We start from the raw sequence: 19,804 nt of genomic DNA, 5'->3' as shown, positions 1-19,804 counted from the left end.
TTGTGGCATCAGTGGGAACATACAAACAGGTATATTCCTTCAATCTTTCCTTATACTTGATGTATGTTTTATGTGTAGCTGAACCTACAGATTCAACACAGCTTATACCCAGGTTACACATCACACAATGGCTTGATAAAAGGTTGCTCTATTGCGTTCACAAAGTTGTATAGCTACCAACAATATGAGATGCAAAAACAAACGACATGGTCAATCATATATTGCCACTACAAGGTAATGCCAGCAAGTTTAGTCCTGTTTCCTGTATTTTGTTTTCCGGACAAGAGTGGGTTGCTCTAGTGGTAAGCACCCTCCACTTCCAACCAAGAGGTTGTGAATTCGAGTCATCCCAAGAGCAAGGTGGGGAGTTCTTGGAGGGAGGGGAGCCGATGGTCTATCGGAAACAGCCTCTCTACCCCAGGTAGGGGTAAGGTCTACGTACACACTACCCTCCCCAAACCCCACTAGTGGGATTATACTGGGTTGTTGTTGTTGTTGTTGTTGTTGAATATATCTGGAACATGAGGAGGACTGCATACATTACACAAAGCAAGAAACAACATAACAAGAGAACACAAGGTGGCTTGATTGAAGTTTAAACTAATATTTATGAAGGGTAATTGGTGCAATAGCTTTTCATAATAAGGTAATAACATTATGCACATAGCAAATCATGCTAGACATGGGAGGAGGAAAACCCAAACAAAAAACCTTACATTCACTGATCTAGGACAATCTTTGAGGTGATACTGAAATGCTATATGACATTTCCCAAGAGTGTGTGGCTGTCATAATTCTTGAAAGAGATTGGACAATCTCATCCATACCAGGGCGATGAGAAGGATCTTTCTTTATGCAGTTATCGATCAATCTGACTATGGCAATGGCTAGTTCCGCAGGGTACTTCCCTTGCAGAGAAGGATCAATGAAGTTGCTCAAATTCTCCTTCGCATTTTCATCATGAAGCACAGGGATCAACACCTCAGCCAAGTTAGTATTCGAGCCTTCATATAGAACAGAAACTTCATTTCCAGTGAGAATCTCTAGCAACAGAACTCCAAATGCATAAACATCCAGCTTCGGGGAGACTAGACCATTCTCCAAATACTCAGGTGCCATGTAACCTTGGGTCCCAACTATGTGCCTTGTCAAGGCAAACTCACCTTCTTCTCCATCCGCTGACCTTGCTAGACCAAAGTTAGGTTTGGCTCTTAAATCGCCATCCAGAAAAATATTACTACCGTTTAGATCCTTGTGAACATGAGGAGGGGATGTGTAGCTATGCAAATAGTTAAGCCCTGTGGCCACATCAAGAGAAATCTGTACTCTTTGTGTCCAATTAAGAGACTTCTGATCACCATTCTGGTGGCATATCCAATCACTTAATGGTCCATTGGAAGCATATTCATAAACAAGATACCAGTGGCCATCTTGAAAACAAATTCCTGAAAGGCTAATAAGATTAAAATGATTGATTTTGCTCAATAAATTAATTTCCTTGGATACATCACCACTCATTTTCTTTATAGCAGCAAAATCACCATTGATCGTGCCCCGATAAACAGATCCTTTAATCAAACATGTTGGGCTGAAGTTTTCTGTGGCTGTTTTGATCTCTTCAAATTTGTAAATCTTAACAGATTGAGCTATACTGGATAAACTTTCCAAAAACTCCTCAGACTCATCTTCAACTTTCTTATTCAATGGTTTCTCAACTGCTTCAAAGCTTTCAGAAACAAACCGTGGATCAGCTTTCTTTTGCCTTTTCCTAAAGAACAAGAAGAAAATAACCACCCCCAAAAGAAACAAAGCGACAACTCCTCCAACAACACCAACCACAACATATATCCAAGTCTTCTTTGAGCTATCATTTGACACGGGAACAGCAGGTGGTGTTGGTGAAGACGGAAGAGGCGGCGGTGGAGAATTTCCTACAACTTGGGAACTCAAAGGTGGGTTCAAAAGAGGAACTAATAGAGTAGTGAATGGAAAAATAGTATCATTTTCTGATAGTCCATTAGCAGCAAGTGTTGCCCTAGTGTCCGACCCAAATTTATCACTAATGAGGGAAACAAATTCTCCAAAAGTAACCAAGTAACTAAGCAGATATTTTGTACCATCATCTGTTTGATTCTTTGTTGGACAAGCACATCGAAGAGGAACATTAAGTCTTGAACCAAGAACCAGATTACTAGCTTGTTCTTTGTTCTCAGCGTTGATAGCATGACAAGTAGACAAGCCTTGGAGAGTATTATTTGCAATTGTTAAGAAAGTATCATCCTTTTTTATGACATAAGATGTGTTTGTTTGGTAATACTGACCTGAACAAGAACATGTGACAGGAACAAGAACCATTTGGTTTGTGTCAAATGTAGCATTTTGAGCAACTGAATTGAGCTGAGAGAGTTCCAAAGGATCAGAACCAAGTAGAGAAGAGATGGTGGCCACTGAAGTGAAAGGGGGTTGAGATCTGAAGGTCAAATAAGATTGGCAGCTGCGGTTAACGCCATTGCAGAAGTACCCAAAAGCAGAGTTGGAGTTATCTTGGCTGTCGCAGGCATTTGTCCCCTTTCCAATGTAAGGCTGTTGTGCAAGAATTGAAACAGAGGAAGAAGCAAGAATAATGGTAAATACACTGATGAGATGAGAATAATTCATTTTCAGCTCAGAAGAAACAAAGAGGGGTTCAAGAGATTGTTGTTTGTATAAGCATACCAGAATCTTAAAATTTTGAGACAGTGACTAGACATCAACGCGGTGTAATAATGGCATAATAATGTTGAGTTTCAAAGTATTGGAGGTTGGAGTTTTAATTGGAAGAAGAAAGTTTCAACGTGATTGCGTGTAGGAATAAGTGAAAGAAGAGAAGGTTTGTTGTAATAAAAGTCAAACAGAAATAATTGATCAACCACGATATATTATTTGATCACTAAATAATTTGGTAGGTTGACGCATTGACATTAAAATATTGTGTCTACTGCCAGACCCATCGTTATTGCAGTTGTTCTGTTTTATCCAGTAGAATTTAATCTAACTACAAGCAACTGGACATTGCATTTGGACATTCCCAAAAACCGGCCAATGATTACACACCCACTGTACTTTATTCAATGTAAAGAAGGACTAAAAGTTTTATTCGTGATCTCAGTTGGTTACCCAAAAAGATGGATATTCAAGTAGGATTGCAAAACAAAATGAAAATTCACTTAGTGGATGTAAAAAGAATAAAAAAATAATTAAAAAGATGAAAAATGGAATAGTTAGGCAACAATTAAAAGAAATACGTAGTTGGTAAGAACAATTTCTGTTGCTAATTTCTCACGTACAAAAGTTATGTAGGCGTTCTAGGTAATTGGTCCGCCCTAACTGTTTTGCATAAGGAAATTTTGTAGGCGAGAAAGCGTGTGGAGACCTTTCAAGCAGCTGAACAAAATTGACTGGAGCATCATATATATTGGAGGACCCAAAGACCTAAATTACGTAAAAGCAACACTTACCTGGAAATATCGAGCTACTTATAGTCTTATACTAAGTTAAGGGTGGCAAGTGGGTCGGGTCCGGTCTTAAGTGGGTTTCGCGGGCCCGGTCCTAAGTGGGCCGGTTCTATGCGGTCCGGTCCTAAACGGTCCCGGACTTCGCGAGCTTATTGCTGGAACCGGCTCGGGACCGGGGCCACGAACTAACGGTCCCGAGTTAAGTGGGCCGGTCCCGGGCCTAAGTGGGCCTAAACGGGCCCAACAAATACTTTCTATTTTTAATTTTTTTTTAATAGAAGTTAGAGAAAAAAATGGTAATAAAGATATATAAGCTATATTCGATTTATATACTATATATACATCTTAAAATATATATATATATATATATATATATATATATATATATATATATATAAGCCATATTCGATAGTATACATCTTAAAATATACTATATATACATCTTAAGATATACTATATATACATAGTATACTAGATATATATATATATAGATATATATACATCTTAAGATATATAAGCTATATTCGATATATATATAAGCTTATATATATAATATAATTCGATTTACTATATATACATCTTAAGATATATAAGCTATATTCGATTTACTATATATACATCTTAAGATATGTATATATATTGAATATATCGAATATATAGTATAGTATATACTTATATAGCTTTTATATATATATATATATATATATATAAGCTATATATATATATATATATAGTAAGATGTATATATAGTATATCTTAAGATGTATACTATCGAATATGACTTATAAACTATGTATATATATATTATAGTATATATATAGTATATTATAGTATATATATACATCTTAAGATATATATATATATATATATATATATATATATATATATATATATATATATATATACACACACACACACACACACACACACACACACACACACACACACACACACACGATATACTCGATATACATATATATATAAGCTTATATACTATACTATACTATACTATAATATATATACATCTTACTATATATAAGCTATATTCGATTTATATACTATATATACATCTTAAGATATACTATATATATATATATATACTATACTATACTATATTATACTATATGTATAGCTTAAGATATATAAAAAGACAAAAATATTGTAAAGAGATATTCAAATCAATGCGTTATATTTTTATTATAGCATTAAAAATCATGGCAATATCTTTCTTAGTCTTCCTCCCCCTATGGAATGAGCACAACAAGGTGCTAATACCACCATTGAGAAGAAAAAGAAACTAATCAAGATGTGCCAAAATACAAGTTACATATTAATTTACATGGTTTCTCTTACAAATTTCATAAATCCTTCAAGGTCCGGAGGAATTTTCGTTGGTGGTGGCGGAAATGAAGCTTGGTCATCACCGCTTCCAGGCGAAGCATCATCCTCCGCAAGTTCAACTAGCATTTCTTCGTAAGCTTCGTTTACCTCTGGTTGTGATTCAGCAAGTCCAAAATTTTTTCTTTCCGAACGGATCCAATCTCTGAAAAGTACTGATTTTTCCAAGCTCTCCCTCATAGACGCTCTATAATCACCGAGTTGAAGTCTTGCTTGATTGAAAGCGCTCTCTGATGCCACTGTTGAAGCTTGAATAGTTAAAATATCTCGGGCCATCCTTGAAAGAATTGGAAAGTGTTTTTCTTTGTCCTTCCACCATTCCAAAATATTAAAGGAGCCGTCGGGATTCATTTCCTCAATTCCCTGTGACAAATAAACTTCAAGCTCATTTAGTTGTGAAAAATCACTAGTACTAGAACCTTGAGAACCCCTTAACCCTGCCCAAGCACTAAGTGCTCTTATTCCCGCAGTTCTTTTAGATGATTGAGAACTAGAAGAAGAAGGAGTTGGAACATTTGGTCTAGCATGATCTAATGCAACTTGATAAGTATTATAAATAGTTTGAACATTTATTTACTTAAGGCTATTGGGTCCGAAATTTTAGACAACTCCTCATCTTCAAGTGCTAAACCATTATAAACAGTTTCATACCAAAATTGAGGACCTCCTAATTTCATAGTAGGATTTAACAATGCAGCAATACCATAAATAGGGGGAATAGGGAAAAAATATTTTTAAAACTTTTTTCTCATGGAATCAATAGCAAGTTGATAAATTTTCCCACCCTCTGAAAAGTGATCAAACAAATTTGCAAGTTTTGCAATATAAACTAAACAGTAAGAAATAGTAGGATAATATTGCCCAGAAAATTTATTTGTAGCAATATGGAATTTTTCTAAAAAATCTACAAGTATTTTAACATTAGCCCAATCCGCATTTGTAAGGTGCTCATCATCATTACTTACATGAGCATTAAACATTGAGTTTATGGGGTTTCTATATTCATATGCAATAACTAAACTTTCATACATATAATTCCATCTAGTTGGACAAGGTTTAGGAACCTTTCTTTCTCTTAGGCCAAATTCATCGCATCTTTTAAAATATTCTCTAAGTCTACTTCTACGGTTTGAATAAAAAAGCCAATTAAGAGCCATTTTAACCTTTTCAATTTCAACATTTAAAATTCGCATACCATCACCCACAATTAAATAGTAAATATGATAAATACATCTAACATGAAAAATGTTACTAAATGCAGGACTTAGTGTAGTGGTAAGCAAGGCTATAACATTTGTGTTACTAGTAGCATTATCCATTGAAACTGACATTATTTTATCACTAATGCAAAAATATCTACAAATATCCGTAATCGTGCTAGAAATAAACTGCCCTGTGTGACGTGAATTAATTATTCTATAAGCAATAATGCGCTTTTGCATTATCCAATCCTCATCAATCCAATGACTGGTAACAGTAAGGTAATCACAGTCATTACCACTTCTACCAATATCAGTTGTAATAGCAAGACGACAATTTATATGAGTAAATAAATAGCGCAAATATTGTTCATATTCATGTTTATATTTATAAATATCACTCTTTACGGTTGTGCGAGGAAAACCTTTATAAGTAGGATTATAAACTTTTCTAATATAATGCACAAAGTGGGGGTTAGAAGGAAAACTATAGGGTAAGCACATAACAGTAACCATTTTTGCCAATTCTTCCCGATCTTTTTTTGGATCATAATATAAAATACCACCGGTAACAGTGTTAACTCCCGGTTGAAATTGATTTGACCCGGTACTAAGGTCAGCCTGAGTAGGTGCACTTGTCCCCTCAGTCAAAGCTTTCATACGAAAATATCTAGCTTTATCTTGAGGGTATAGCAATATGTGTCTAGTCAAACTTCCCGCCCCCCCCCCCCCCCCCCGACTTCCAACATATTGAAAAACTAACTCTTTGCCACAAGTTTTACACTTAGCCCTATTTTTTTCTCTTAGTTGAGTAAAAAATTACCGAACAAGAGATGTTTCTGCCCGTTTAGAAGGTTGTCTAGAAAAAGTAGGGGCACTAACAGGAGGGTCAGACGGGGGATCATCTGGATTATTATTAGTTGGATTAACTTCAGGAGCAGGACTAGTGGGTGTATCGTCATCCGATTGCGTTTCACCAAAATTTATTTCTTCATCATTATTTTTATCAATAGTTGGATTACCATAAAGAGCATTCATATATTCATGGTTTAATTATTCACCGGGTGCAATATTATGGCAAAATTGACTCTCGATAAATTGTAATAAACTATTATCGCTATCAAGAATAGGAGGTGTAGGACGGGTAACAGGTTTGGGTCGGGAAGCCGGGGGAAGTGGAGGAGGAACAGATTGGCCACTAGATTCACCACCTTTCGATTTTTTCTTATATTTACTAAATATATTTTTTAAGGAATAAGCCATCTTAATTAATCAAGCAAAGTAAATAAAATAAATAAAATTATAATATTAAAACTTAAGAGTTGGAACGAGTTTACCGAATTGACGAACAACTTGTTGGAAATTGATTATCGTTGAAGACTTCAATTCACCAACTTCACAATTGTTTCACAAATTGTAACAATAAAGTAAGCAATAGTAGCAATTATAGAAGTAAATTAGAGAGAGATTGTGATAGATTGATGATTTTGTAAGAAAAAATAAAATAATGATGGGGTATTTATAGTTGAAAATAGGAAAAAAGTGTAATTATAAAAAGTTTGGGATTAAAACAAAGTTGGGGGGAGAGGGGGGTTAAATGGATATTTTTGACAGCCCAACAGCTATTTTTGACAGTCCAACGGCTATTTTTTTATTTAAAAAATATCCGTTGGGACCGTTTGGCCCCTGGTCCCGGGCCGGTCCCATCTCTGGACCGACCCACTTGCCAGCCTTATACTAAATTGACCTATTCAAACCTTTTTCGACAACTTTTGGAAAAAGTTGTTTAAGAAGTTCCTTAGGAGAAGCTGAGAGACGGGTGGGGGAGGGGGATTCTTTTATGTTTTTATTTTTAAAAAAAAATAATAATGGGGTGTAAATTAAGTTTTTTCTTATTCTTTTGCATTATATGACACAAGCTCAACCCTTCTATTCATTTTTATGTCATTCGAGGCTTTGTACTAGCTATGCAAATATGGTTGTATGAGTGTTGCTCTACCATCAACACTGATATAGCTACAAGGATTGCTAATTAGATCCCTCGCATACTTAGTTGGTCGGCTAGTAAGGACAAGATATGATTATCTGCAATTGAAGATAGAATGATCAAACCATCATGGATCAAGGTAAATGGTTTTCACTTTTGTGCAGACAATCTAATACAAATTATCTACACATTTTATACTTATTATGTCTAAGTCACTCACATTTCTTTTCTTTTTTTTCACTCAGTTAACCAACATAATTGAAGTACCAGAAGAACTTTCAAGAATGAATTTGTCAGATAAAGTTGAATATATCCTTGAAGAAGTTGAAACAAAGTCCGAGCATCCGATAGATGCTCCATCTCCATCGGGACATAAGCATGCAATTGGAATAGATGACAAGAAAGATATTATGAAACAAATAAAAAAATTAAGAAAAGATGTTGACAAGGTAACATATATACATAATCCTAGATGGTTTCTTTAATTTATGTTATGCAAATTATTTCATTAACTCTTTCTATTTGAATATGTAGGTTGGTTCAGATCTTGAAACTTTCAAGAAAGAGGTTTTTCAAGAACTAGGTAGCATTCGACTGCTATGCAAAAAAAGAGGAACGGTCATGGAGGGGCGGTGACTACGGTACCTTAGGTCATATTTGATGGCCCGAAAATTTTTTAGACTATCGGGGTGTGTGGGGCCCTGACCCACTTGGAAGGCGTGGGCTATATAGCACACGAAAATATGGGAATCAAGCGAAATTCTAGTTTTTTTGCCGAAAAATACAAAAATACGAGGAACGGTCCTTGCGGGGCGGTGAGTATAGTTCCTAAGGTCGTATTCTATGGCCTGAAAAAAATTTTAGGCGATCCGATTCTGGGGGCCCCGGGCTCACTTGAAAGGCGTGGGCTATTGCACATGAAAATTTGGGAATTGGGCGGAATTCTAGTTTTTTAGCCGTAAAACGCAAAAAAATGAGGAACGCTCATGGCGGGGCGGTGACTAAGGTTCCTTAGGTCGTATTTGATGGCCCATAAAAATTATGGCTATCCGTGACCGGGCGGCCCGGGACCACTCGGAAAGCGTGGGCTATAGCACATGAAATTATGGGAATCGGGCAAAATTATAGTTTCTTGGCCGTAAAACGCAATAAAACGAGGAACGATCATGGCGGGGCAGTGATTATGGTTCCTTAGGCTGTATTTGATGGCCCGCAAAAATTTAATGCGATCTGGGTCCCGAAGGGCATGACCCACTCGGAAGGCGGCACACGAAAATATGGGAATCAAGCGGAATTCTAGTTTTTTTGCTGTAGCCCGCAACAAAACGAGGAAAGGTCATGGCGGGGTGGTGACTATAGTTCCTTTGGTCGTTTTTTATGGCCCGAAAAAAATTTAGGCGATCAGGGTCCGGGGGCCCCAGCCAAGTCGGAAGGCGTGGGCTATAGCACACGAAAATATAGGAATCGGGCAGAATTCTTCTTTTTTGGCCGTAAAATGCAAAACAAACGAGGAACGGTCATGGCGGGGCGGCGACTATAGTTCCTTATGTCGTATTCTATGGCCCAAAAAACTTTTAGGTGATCCGGACCGGAGGGCCCGGCCCACTCGGTAGGCGTAAGTTATAGCACACGAAAATATGGGAATCGGGCAGTATTCTAGTTTTTTGGCTGTAAAACGCAAAAGAATGAGGAACGGTCATGGCGGGACGATTCCAATATTTTCGTGTGCTATAGCCCACGCCTTCGGGTGGGTCTAGGCCCCCGAACCCCGATCGCTTAAAATTTTTCTGGGCCATCAAATACGACCTAAGGAACCATAGTCACCGCCCCGCCATGATCGTTCCTCGTTGTTTTGTGTTTTACGGCCAAAAAACTAGAATTCCACCTGATTCCCATATTTTCGTGTGCTATAGCCCACGCATTGCAAGTGGGCCCGGGCCCCCCGGACCCGGATTGCCTAAATTTTTTTGGGCCATCAAATACGACCTAAGGAACCACAATCATCACCCCGCCATGATCGTTCCTCTTTTTTTGTGTTTTACAGCCAAAAAACTAGAATTCCGCCCGATTTCCAGATTTTCGTGTGCTATAGCCCATGCCTTGCGAGTGGGCCCGGGCCCCCAGGACCCGGATCGCCTAAAATTTTTCCTGGCCATCAAATACAACCTATGGAACCATAGTCGCCTCCCCTCCATGACCGTTCCTCTTTTTTTGAATTTTACGGCCAAAACACGATAATTCCGACTGATTCCCATATTTACGTGTGCTATAGCCCACGCCTTCCGCGTAGGTCCGGCCCCCCGGACCCCGATCGCCTAAAACTTTTTCGGGCTATCAAATACGACCTAAGGAACCATAGTCACCGTCCCGCCATGACCGTTCCTCATTTTTTTGCATTTTACGAACAAATACCAAGCTCTCCAGCACGAACACGACTCCACATGTCGCGAACACGACTCCACATGTCGCGAACGCGATGTATAAATCACTGGTAGCCCAAGACACACTTTGCAATTGCGATGCTCAACAACCCAACACCAGAAATCAGAGAAACCAGCAATGCAAATAATGAGGAAAATGGTGTGAAACCACCCTGAAACTTACACGAGCCTCTCAGAATTCCATCCGAACATACCAACAAGTCACAAAACATAACAGGACCTACTCGAGGCCCCAAATAATTCATGTTTAGTTTGTCTTGTTCACCAGCCCGTACTGATTTCTATTATTTTTGGGTCTAACTTTTCCTTCCAGTAGTTGCGTTGGAGTCACGAACTTATTTCTCGAAGTGAGGATATAACTTATGGCCTATATTCTTTTATTGTCTCAAGGCCTATCACTTCTCGTCTTTTTTCCTTCCCTTACTATAGACTATGTAATACTGTCATCTACCATTGTCATCCAGGTATCACATCTTAATCATAATGCTTCATTAATTCTCTTCTTATTTTTCGCTAATATTTATGTCTATCACTTTATTATGAAAACTCGAACAAAACATTCTTTTGCTTTTAGCTCCCTTTTCTCCATCTACTAGCTCTTGGGGTTGCCTAACATTCTTTCTCTACTAGGGATGGGAGTCACACTACGATAATATTCATCCATTCCAGGCTTATAATGCCTATCTTTGTAGTACTCATATCCAGTTGTACTATTTTAAAGTGCACCATCTGGGCATCTCACAAGGAGATCTATTAGCACATTTGCAATATCCTTTGGAAATGTCAGCTAACGCTAACAATCCATCCACCATTTTGGGTTACCTTAACCCCAGCTAGATCTTGATATCCTGCCTTCTCTTATACTACTTCTGTTAGCCCCCATAGGACATAAACGAGATGGGTGTGGCCAATTGTACATACCTCTATTATTGTTGAAGGTAACTCAAAAGGCTTATATTCATTCCTCTGCGATAATCTTCATTAGTTGGGTAGCTCATACCCTTTTTCATCTTGCTTCGTTTACTTTCTGAAACTTGTATCTACCTTTCGATTCGCTTATTCCTTTTTACCGTAAGAGTGGATAAATATTCTTGCCTTAAAGCTCCTTATCAAGAACCTTACACATTTTAGTACACGCATGATCTACTGAAGACCTCACATTTACTTATCATAAGAATCATGCAAAATCGAGTTCCTCTGACTCAACTCTTCCACAGTTATATCTCTTATCAACCGTTTTTTTGGATGTAGGCATCGTCATATTATCAATAAGATAAAGTTTAGGAAATTGAGTTCTTACAACTGAGCTCTACCACACGATCTAGAGTAAGACGAAAGAGTGATAGTCCTAAATTCCCTATAGCCTTCTGCTTATAAGTGTGGTGCACAACACACCCATAAACAAGACTATACTCGACACGGCTTGTAGACTCCCTAGGACAGAACTACTCTGATACCACTTTTGTCACGACCCAAACATATGGGCCGCGATGGGCACCCGGTACCTTACTCACCCGAGTACCAACATAACGTATCTTTTCATGTCATACGATCATATATAACTGAGCCGGAAAGCTGCCGCGAGATAAGTAGAATACAACATGTAATACCAACCTATACATAAGACATACAGGCCTATAAGACCAAAATAACCACTCGTACACTGAACATAGACCGACAAGGCCATACAATCTTTTACGTACATGACATCTGTCTACAAGCCTCTAAGAATATATAATTTTCATAAAGGTTGGAATAGAGTCCCGCCATACCAAACAATACACGTCTAAATCATACTAACCAAACAAGCAACTCCAGAGCAAATGGAGCGCACCAACATCTTCCGCTGAGCTGATAGCTTACTTAGAGGGCTCTCGACCTGCCTATCGGGACCTGCGGGCATGAAATGCAGTGTCCCCAGGCAAAAGGAACGTCAGTACAAATAATGTACCGAGTATAAAAGGAATGAAAATCAGTAAATAATAGACATGAGAGAAACATGGAGTAAAAGACTCGACATGTACGTTTGTATAGCTATGTGAATCATTTCATTTTTATAATGTCATGCATATGAGTATAAATGTCATACCATGAATAAGTATATGTGTTCATAACATCATCAAGCCTCTGAGGGCATCCCATCATATCATTTCGGCCACTGTGGGCAAATCTTCAACGTATACTAGCTGATTAGGTGGTGATGCGTATATAACGCCGTAACCTTTTTCCATATCCTATATACATATATTATACATATATACGCGTATATAACGCCATCTGGTTATTGGTCAATGTACATGTATAAATGCATGAAATGCATAAGAAATATGTTAATAAGATTTTCTCAGTACGTCATAAGACCATTATGCCTCTGGTTAATATCATGAAATAAATATTACCAACTTACGTATTTTGGAGACCCATGAACAGATGATAAAATAATATGACACATTGAGAATCAAGAACATAAGCATCTCTAATATTTCTATGAATAGAGTCATGTATGGAAATTGTAAATTTACTCATTTCATTTGTGTCGTATGGATCATGCCAAAAGAAATAAGGGATAGTCTTAACATACCTGAGTTGATTCTCTTGACAATTCCTCTAACACACGTTAATTGCGATGAAATACGTAACGGCGATATCGAAATAGGGAACAATCCATTTGAAATGCTCAAAGCAATAACGTTGCTATTGCAAAATTATCTTTGTCGAAACCCTTTCTTAAGAGATTTAGAATCAATGTTGTGTAATGGAAAGCTTGTTGAAACTCTTCTTAAGAGGTTAGGAATAATGTTACATGAAAATGGAAAGCTTGGTTGAGCTCTCATAAAAAGAACCTTACTGTGTTCTTGTCTTAAGAGATTTGAAGATAATGTTGAATTTGGAAAGTTATCCTTAATTATTAGGTGGACCCCACATGTCTAGCTTAGTGTCACTTAAGTTCTTCAAGTATGACACCTTTCATTCCTAATATAGGAGTCACAACAATTGGAATGGGAGCTGCCATGCTTTTGGCTTGGTCTTTATCCAAAGACTTTAGTTAATCAACTACTAATTAATAATTAACTAGTTAATTCTTTCATTAACTAATAATTAATAAATTATTCATATAATTAAGAATCATCTCAAATTATTTAAAATACAACTCACTTTTAACACACCTTACTATTATGATAATGTGATATCTTTTATGGAACTAGTCCATAAATACCGGGTATTATAGCTTGGACCGTATTTTATCCTAAAATATCAAACTTCGACGAAACTCATTTTCTTTGATTCGTTTACCCTTTAACCTTCAGAAAGAAGTGCATAGATTAACAGGTAGGATAGCAGCTCTCGGAAGATTTATATCAAAGTCATCAGAAAAAAATTTAAATTAAAAAACAAAATCAGTTTGAATGGACTCACGAGCGCCAACAAGTTCTCAAGGACCTAAAGTCGTATCTATCAAATCCGCCTTTGTTAGACAAACCAAAAGATGGTGAAAGATTGCTCATTTACCTCGCTGTGTCAGAAGCAGCGGTAAGTGCGGTGTTGATACGAGAAGATAAAGGTAAACAATCCCCAATTTATTATGTTAGTAAGTCTTTACTAGATGCTGAGACACAGTATCCATACCTAGAAAAGCTTGCTTTAGCGTTAATTATGACATCTATCAAGTTACGACCTTACTTTCAATGTCATCCTATTTCTATTATAACTGCTTTCCCCCTAAGAAACATACTGCATAAACAGGAATTATCGGGTAGATTATCTAAATAAGCAATAGAACTTAGTGAGTATGATATCATATATCAGCCTAGAATTGCAATAAAATCACAGGTATTAGCATATTTTGTAGCGGATTTTAGCACGAATTTAGTTCCTGAGGCAGAGAAGAAACACAGGTGTTTATCGGAGCTAATCTGGGGACTTGGATCCTATTTACTGACTGTTCCTCAAATGTTAAAGGATCAGTTTTAGTTCCACCCTAAGGCGAAGTCATAAGACAAGCAATAAAATATTAACCAATCACTAACAATGAGGCAGAGTATGAAGTTGTGATTGCAGGCTTGGAACTGGCACGAGAACTTGGTATCGAACAAATTGTGATCAAAAGTGACTCGCAGCTGGTGGCCAATCAAATGCAAGGGAATTACATTGCAAGAGAGACGTGAATGCAGCAATACATGGAAAAGGTACTAGAATTGCTTAGACAATTTCAGACATGGAAAGCCATACAAATACCTAGGGAGGAAAATGCAGAAGCAGACGCGTTGGCAAATCTCGCGTCTATCGCAGATGTAACAAATGCAGAAAATGCCATTGTGATACATTTATTTCATTTAGCACTTGATCAAACCAAGAGTGAGGTAAATTTCAATATTTAACTTGGGATTGGAGAAATAAATTTGTGAACTTTTTGTAGTATGGTATCTTGCTTAAAGATAAGAAGAAATCACAATTGCTATGGCTGAAAGCTGCCTGGTACTGCTTAATTCGTGAAAATTTATATCGCAAAATGTTTAATGGACCTTTAGCACGGTGCCTTGGACTATCACAAATAGAATATGTAATGAGAGAATTACATGAGAGGCATTGCGGTAATCACGTCGGGGGAAGATCGTTGGTGAAAACATTAATAAGGGTAGGATATTATTGGCCAAAAATGAAAGAAGAACCAGAAAACTTTGTAGCCAGGTACAATGAATGTCAACGATACGCCAATAACATGCACCGACCGGCAGAGCAGTTGCATTCAATTATTTCACCATGGCCCTTCATGAAATGGGGCATGGACATCGTAGAGCAGTTGCCTCAAGCTAAAGGAAATGTAGTTTCTATTAGTTTTAACAGATTATTTCTCAAAATGGGTAAAAACAAGTGCTTTTAAACAGTTGCGAGAAAAAGAAGTTAGGAATTTTATTTGGTGAAATATTATATGCCGATTTGGCATATAATATGTGACAATGGTCCACAATTCATAGTCGCAAAAATCACAGAATTCTTTCAAAGTTGGCAGATTAAACGAATTACTTCCCACCTTATCACCCTGCGGCCAACGGACAAGCTGAATCAAAAAATAAGGTTATCATCAATAACTTAAAGAAGAGATTGGAAGAATCAAAAATCAAATGGCCAGAGGTATTACCAGGGGTGCTATGGACTTACCGAACAACAACATAAACTAGTACAGGTGAGACTCCATTTTCACTTGTATACAGAGCAGAAACATTAATTCCGATGGAGATAGGTGAACCAGGTACGAGTTATATGTATGCCACTGAAGCGGCAAATGAGGAAGAGCTACAGGTAAATTTGGATTTGTTAGAAGAAAGGAGAGAAGCAACATTAATTCGAATGGAAGCTCAAAAGCAGATGATTGAACGATATTATAATAGGAAAGCCAATTTGAAGTATTTCAAGATTGGGGACTTTGTCCTCAAAAATGTGTTATGATCAACAAAAGCGGCAAATGCAGGAAAATTGATTCCAAATTGAGAAGGCCCAAATAGGGTTCGAGGCATCGCTGAAAAATGAGCATACGAGTTAGAAACCATGGATGGCAATGTATTACTGTAAAACTGGAATGTAGTCCATTTGAAGAAGTATTACTTCTGAATGATGATGATACCCACGGTCAGGTATCACACAAGTTCGATTTTATTTTGTTCTTGGTCTATTCTGGCTAAGCATTCACGGTGCCATCCTCGTCTCTAGCTCCAACTGCATTGTGTGACTAGGCTGCTTCGGGAGACAGTGAGGTTTTCTAACCATTTTAGATGATAGACAAAAAGCTAGCCCGTACCAAATGATGATATTAGAGCCGAAAGACACTCAGAATACTGAATTATTCCTGGTCTAGGTTACAACTTTTTTATGGGAAAAAGGTTATGCAGTCATCATCTAAGAAATTATCTCCGAGTCCTGTTTGTATTTTCCTTTTCAGGGAAATGACCGAAAGAAAGGAGTTGATCCAGTTTTCAAGATTTCATACTTCAAAGCTCCAACACTGGAGGGACTATGCATATAGAAGGTTACATAAGGAAGAAAAATGTATACCAAGGGCATAGTTCAGCCTGAATCAAAACCTTGAAGAAATCCTTGAAAAGATTTCATAGGAGTTCGAACTCGCAAAAAGGATGCAAGATATTCCTACCAGCTTCGAGGTTAAGGCCATAAATTTAGTCGCGGGAAAACAGACCCGAATTTGTAAATCTGCTACAATGAAAGTAGTTATGAAAGTGTTGTATGAACAATTATGAAAATGATGTACAAAATTTATTAATTTGAGAGTTCAAAAATAAAACTTCCTCAATATATTTCTCTTTTCATATCTACTTTACGTTTATATTTGCACCAATATGAAGATGAGACGTCATCTCCATTAGTGTTATTAATATAAAAAGGACCCTCTTTTATAAATACCCGTGTAAGTCGAAGTCACGGTCTGTTAAAACATTTAAGTGCAAGTTTAAGCTCAAATATTAAAAGGGCAGAAAGTATAATATGCGACAAAAGCATTAAAGATAGTTATAACCTCAACAAACAGAGGCGCTATTTACATCATAACCCCAAAAAAGAAAGGGGCGGGAAAACCTTTCAAAAGTTGTCCAACAAACACAAGGGAGTTCCAAACAAAAACCAACAAACGAACATTTTCAACAGATAAAGTCTAGAAATGGAAAAAGCTAAGGAGCATCATCAACGGGAGAAGAAGGATCGACTTGGGGAGAAGAGGGTTGAACATCAGCTTCACCTGGAGCAAGTCCATCTCCATCACCCTTAGAACCTTCGTCTTCGGGTGTGGAAAAGCTTTGACGTTGCTGAGTTTGTTCAATTGTTTCTTTGACCTTAGCAATCTCAACGTTAAGGTCAAACCCTTCATAGCTGGCTTCCGTTAAAGTCTCGAGGCGAGTGTTCAAAAAGCCCAACTAACATCCAGTGATGACTTATCTTCGAGGGCTTCATAATCCTTCTCTCATTGTTCAATTTCAGCTTTCAACTCCTCTTTTTTTGCTTCCGAGGCTTCATAAGCTTTCTTCAAATAAGCAAGAGAACTTTCCAGGAACTGAATTTTACCTGAAGAGGCGCGAAGATCTTCTTGAGCTTGGGTTAGCGATTGAACCAGTTCACCCACGTAAACCTCTTTTTGATTAAGGAGCTCTTTCAAACTCCTTATCTCTTCAGTAGCCTTGGAAAGTTGTTCAGCAAAAGAGGATTCCAATCTATCCTTATCCTTCTCAACTTGACTAGAAGAAGATTTTAGAACCTCTAACTCAGCGGATACCATTTTCATTTGTTGTTCCAAAGCCCTCTTTTCCTCTGCAAGAACGCCCTTCTCCAACTGAAGACCTTCAAATTGTTCTCTCCAGTTATCAGCCTCAGTGCACAATTCAATTAGTTGTTGGTCAGTCCAAGAGATCCTTTTCATAAGCTCAGTACCTGTCAAATTAATCTAAAAGAAAGGTAAAAGAAGAAGAGTTATGAATAAGGAAAAAGAAGGAAGGAAATATAAGTAAATTTATACCTTAAGAGAAGAATGAACAATGTCATTCATTAAGGCCATGGAATTGTGACCCTCCAACTTCTTCTTCTCCACGGTTCCTAGCAATGACTTTAATTACAATTTTTTTCATTTCCCACCTACTGATAGAAGGCTCAGCTTCTACACGAGGAGCAGCATGGGGAGAAACCATCGGGGTAACACCAAGTAAAGACACAAGGGGTTAACAATAGGTAAAACTGAAAAGGAAACAAGTGGCAGTTTTTTAGAACTAGGCCCGAGGCCTTCTTCACCCTCAAAGCAATAGGCGAATAACCTTTCAACATGACTTTGGGGGGAGGGGTGGCTGAGTTACCAGCATCTTCATCATAAATTTCTAAAGGAGCATTCTCGGGCTCATCAATGAGTCTGAAAGGAATCGAACTTGATGGGGGATCATGAGAGACATGGTTTTCATCATCTGAAACTACGTGTCTTCTGACATGCGATTTTCTCACCAAAGAATATTCTTCTGCATCCTCTTCATCATCAGACCTACGAGCTTCAACAGTTTTTCTCTTGGAGGAAGAAGCGCTCAAAATCCGTTCTTGAGCAAGACTTACAGAAAGCCTGGTTGATGGAACAGATGCGGGACTAATGCCGCGAATAGAAAACCCTAATAAAAAATTGGGGAAGGGAGGGGGGATGATGAAAAATTTATATATGAACAAGTAAAGAAGGAAATAAACTACGAGAGTGAAGAGTACCGTGAGTCTTCATTTTCCAACCAAATTTTCGTGAAAGAAATTTCCAAGATCTTTTGTCCATAGGAGCAACAGTCAACATTTTTTCTACTCAAGCACAGAAGTCAGGAATTTCTTTAAAGACTTCCATGGTTGCTGAAAAAAATAAATATGTGATTACATGAAGGAACTCAAGACATCAAAGAAAGGAAAGGAAAAAAAACTTACGTGCAAAGTTTTATTTTTCTGAAAAAAGCATGTTTTCTTTACTCACTAATCCATTAGTGGGGGCAGCAACAAAACGGGCGTACCGGCCTCGGTCACGGTCATCCTCGGGGCTAACTAAAACCCTTTTACTTCTAGCCACGAGGGAAAAGACCCTTTCACGAAACAGCTTGGGAGAGTAAAGATGAAGTAAGTGACGGAAGGTAAAAGGAATGGAAACTAAATCAGACAAATAGCGAAGGCATACTACTTCCCTCCACACAATGGGACCAATCTAGCCAAGGCAAACATTAAAATAGCGACAAAACTCGATGATCACTGGGTAAATGGGAGGTTTTAAACCTAAAGTGAATGGGTGGGTATAAACGAAAGAAAAATCAACATGGTAAGAGGTGATTCTTTGGTTGGCACCAGAAATTAAAACTAGAAAATATGATTTCTAATAACATTCTCGACGAACCAAAGAAAAAAGACCAGGAGTGATCAAACTTGGATAGAGTTCAGCAGGGTACAAGGAAGCTATAGAAGAAACTTGATTTTTCATGGTTTCACAATCTTATACGAAAGAAAACTCTTGAGAAACAACAGAGTCTACCACATCTCCTACTCCTAGTAGGGGCAGTAAAAGGAGCAAGCTCATCCACGATCACAACTTTGTGAGAGTTTGGTATTGGAGAAGACATGTTTAACAAAGAAAATACAAAGGAAATGTATAGAACTACGAAGTAAGGTTAAGATGATGGATACGGGGAAGAAGGAGGAAGGTTTCAAGAAATCAAAGAGGATGAAGTATTTATAAGGAGATGCGACTACCCTCAAAGTTGATCATTATGAAGTGTCATA

At 37.7% G+C, this 19,804-nt stretch overlaps 1 protein-coding gene across 1 annotated transcript; it reads right to left on the bottom strand.

Moving 5' to 3' along the window:
* Positions 1 to 584: 584 nt before the first annotated feature.
* LOC107788177 (lysM domain receptor-like kinase 4) lies at positions 585 to 2,896 on the bottom strand. Its single transcript, XM_016609844.2, has one exon. It carries the CDS (start codon positions 2,656 to 2,658, stop codon positions 727 to 729), a length of 1,932 nt encoding a protein of 643 aa, XP_016465330.2. The 5' UTR covers positions 2,659 to 2,896; the 3' UTR covers positions 585 to 726.
* Positions 2,897 to 19,804: the final 16,908 nt, after the last annotated feature.

Source organism: Nicotiana tabacum, chromosome 17, assembly GCF_000715075.1.
Source record: "Nicotiana tabacum cultivar K326 chromosome 17, ASM71507v2, whole genome shotgun sequence".
Taxonomy (NCBI): Eukaryota; Viridiplantae; Streptophyta; class Magnoliopsida; order Solanales; family Solanaceae; genus Nicotiana; species Nicotiana tabacum.
Note: the sequence above shows the minus strand (reverse complement) of the source record. Positions and strands in the feature narration are given on the sequence as shown.

What these genes read in the sequence shown, in the direction of transcription:
- LOC107788177 (XM_016609844.2), bottom strand. Translation starts at nt 2,658, where the DNA reads ATGAATTATTCTCATCTCATCAGTGTATTTACCATTATTCTTGCTTCT.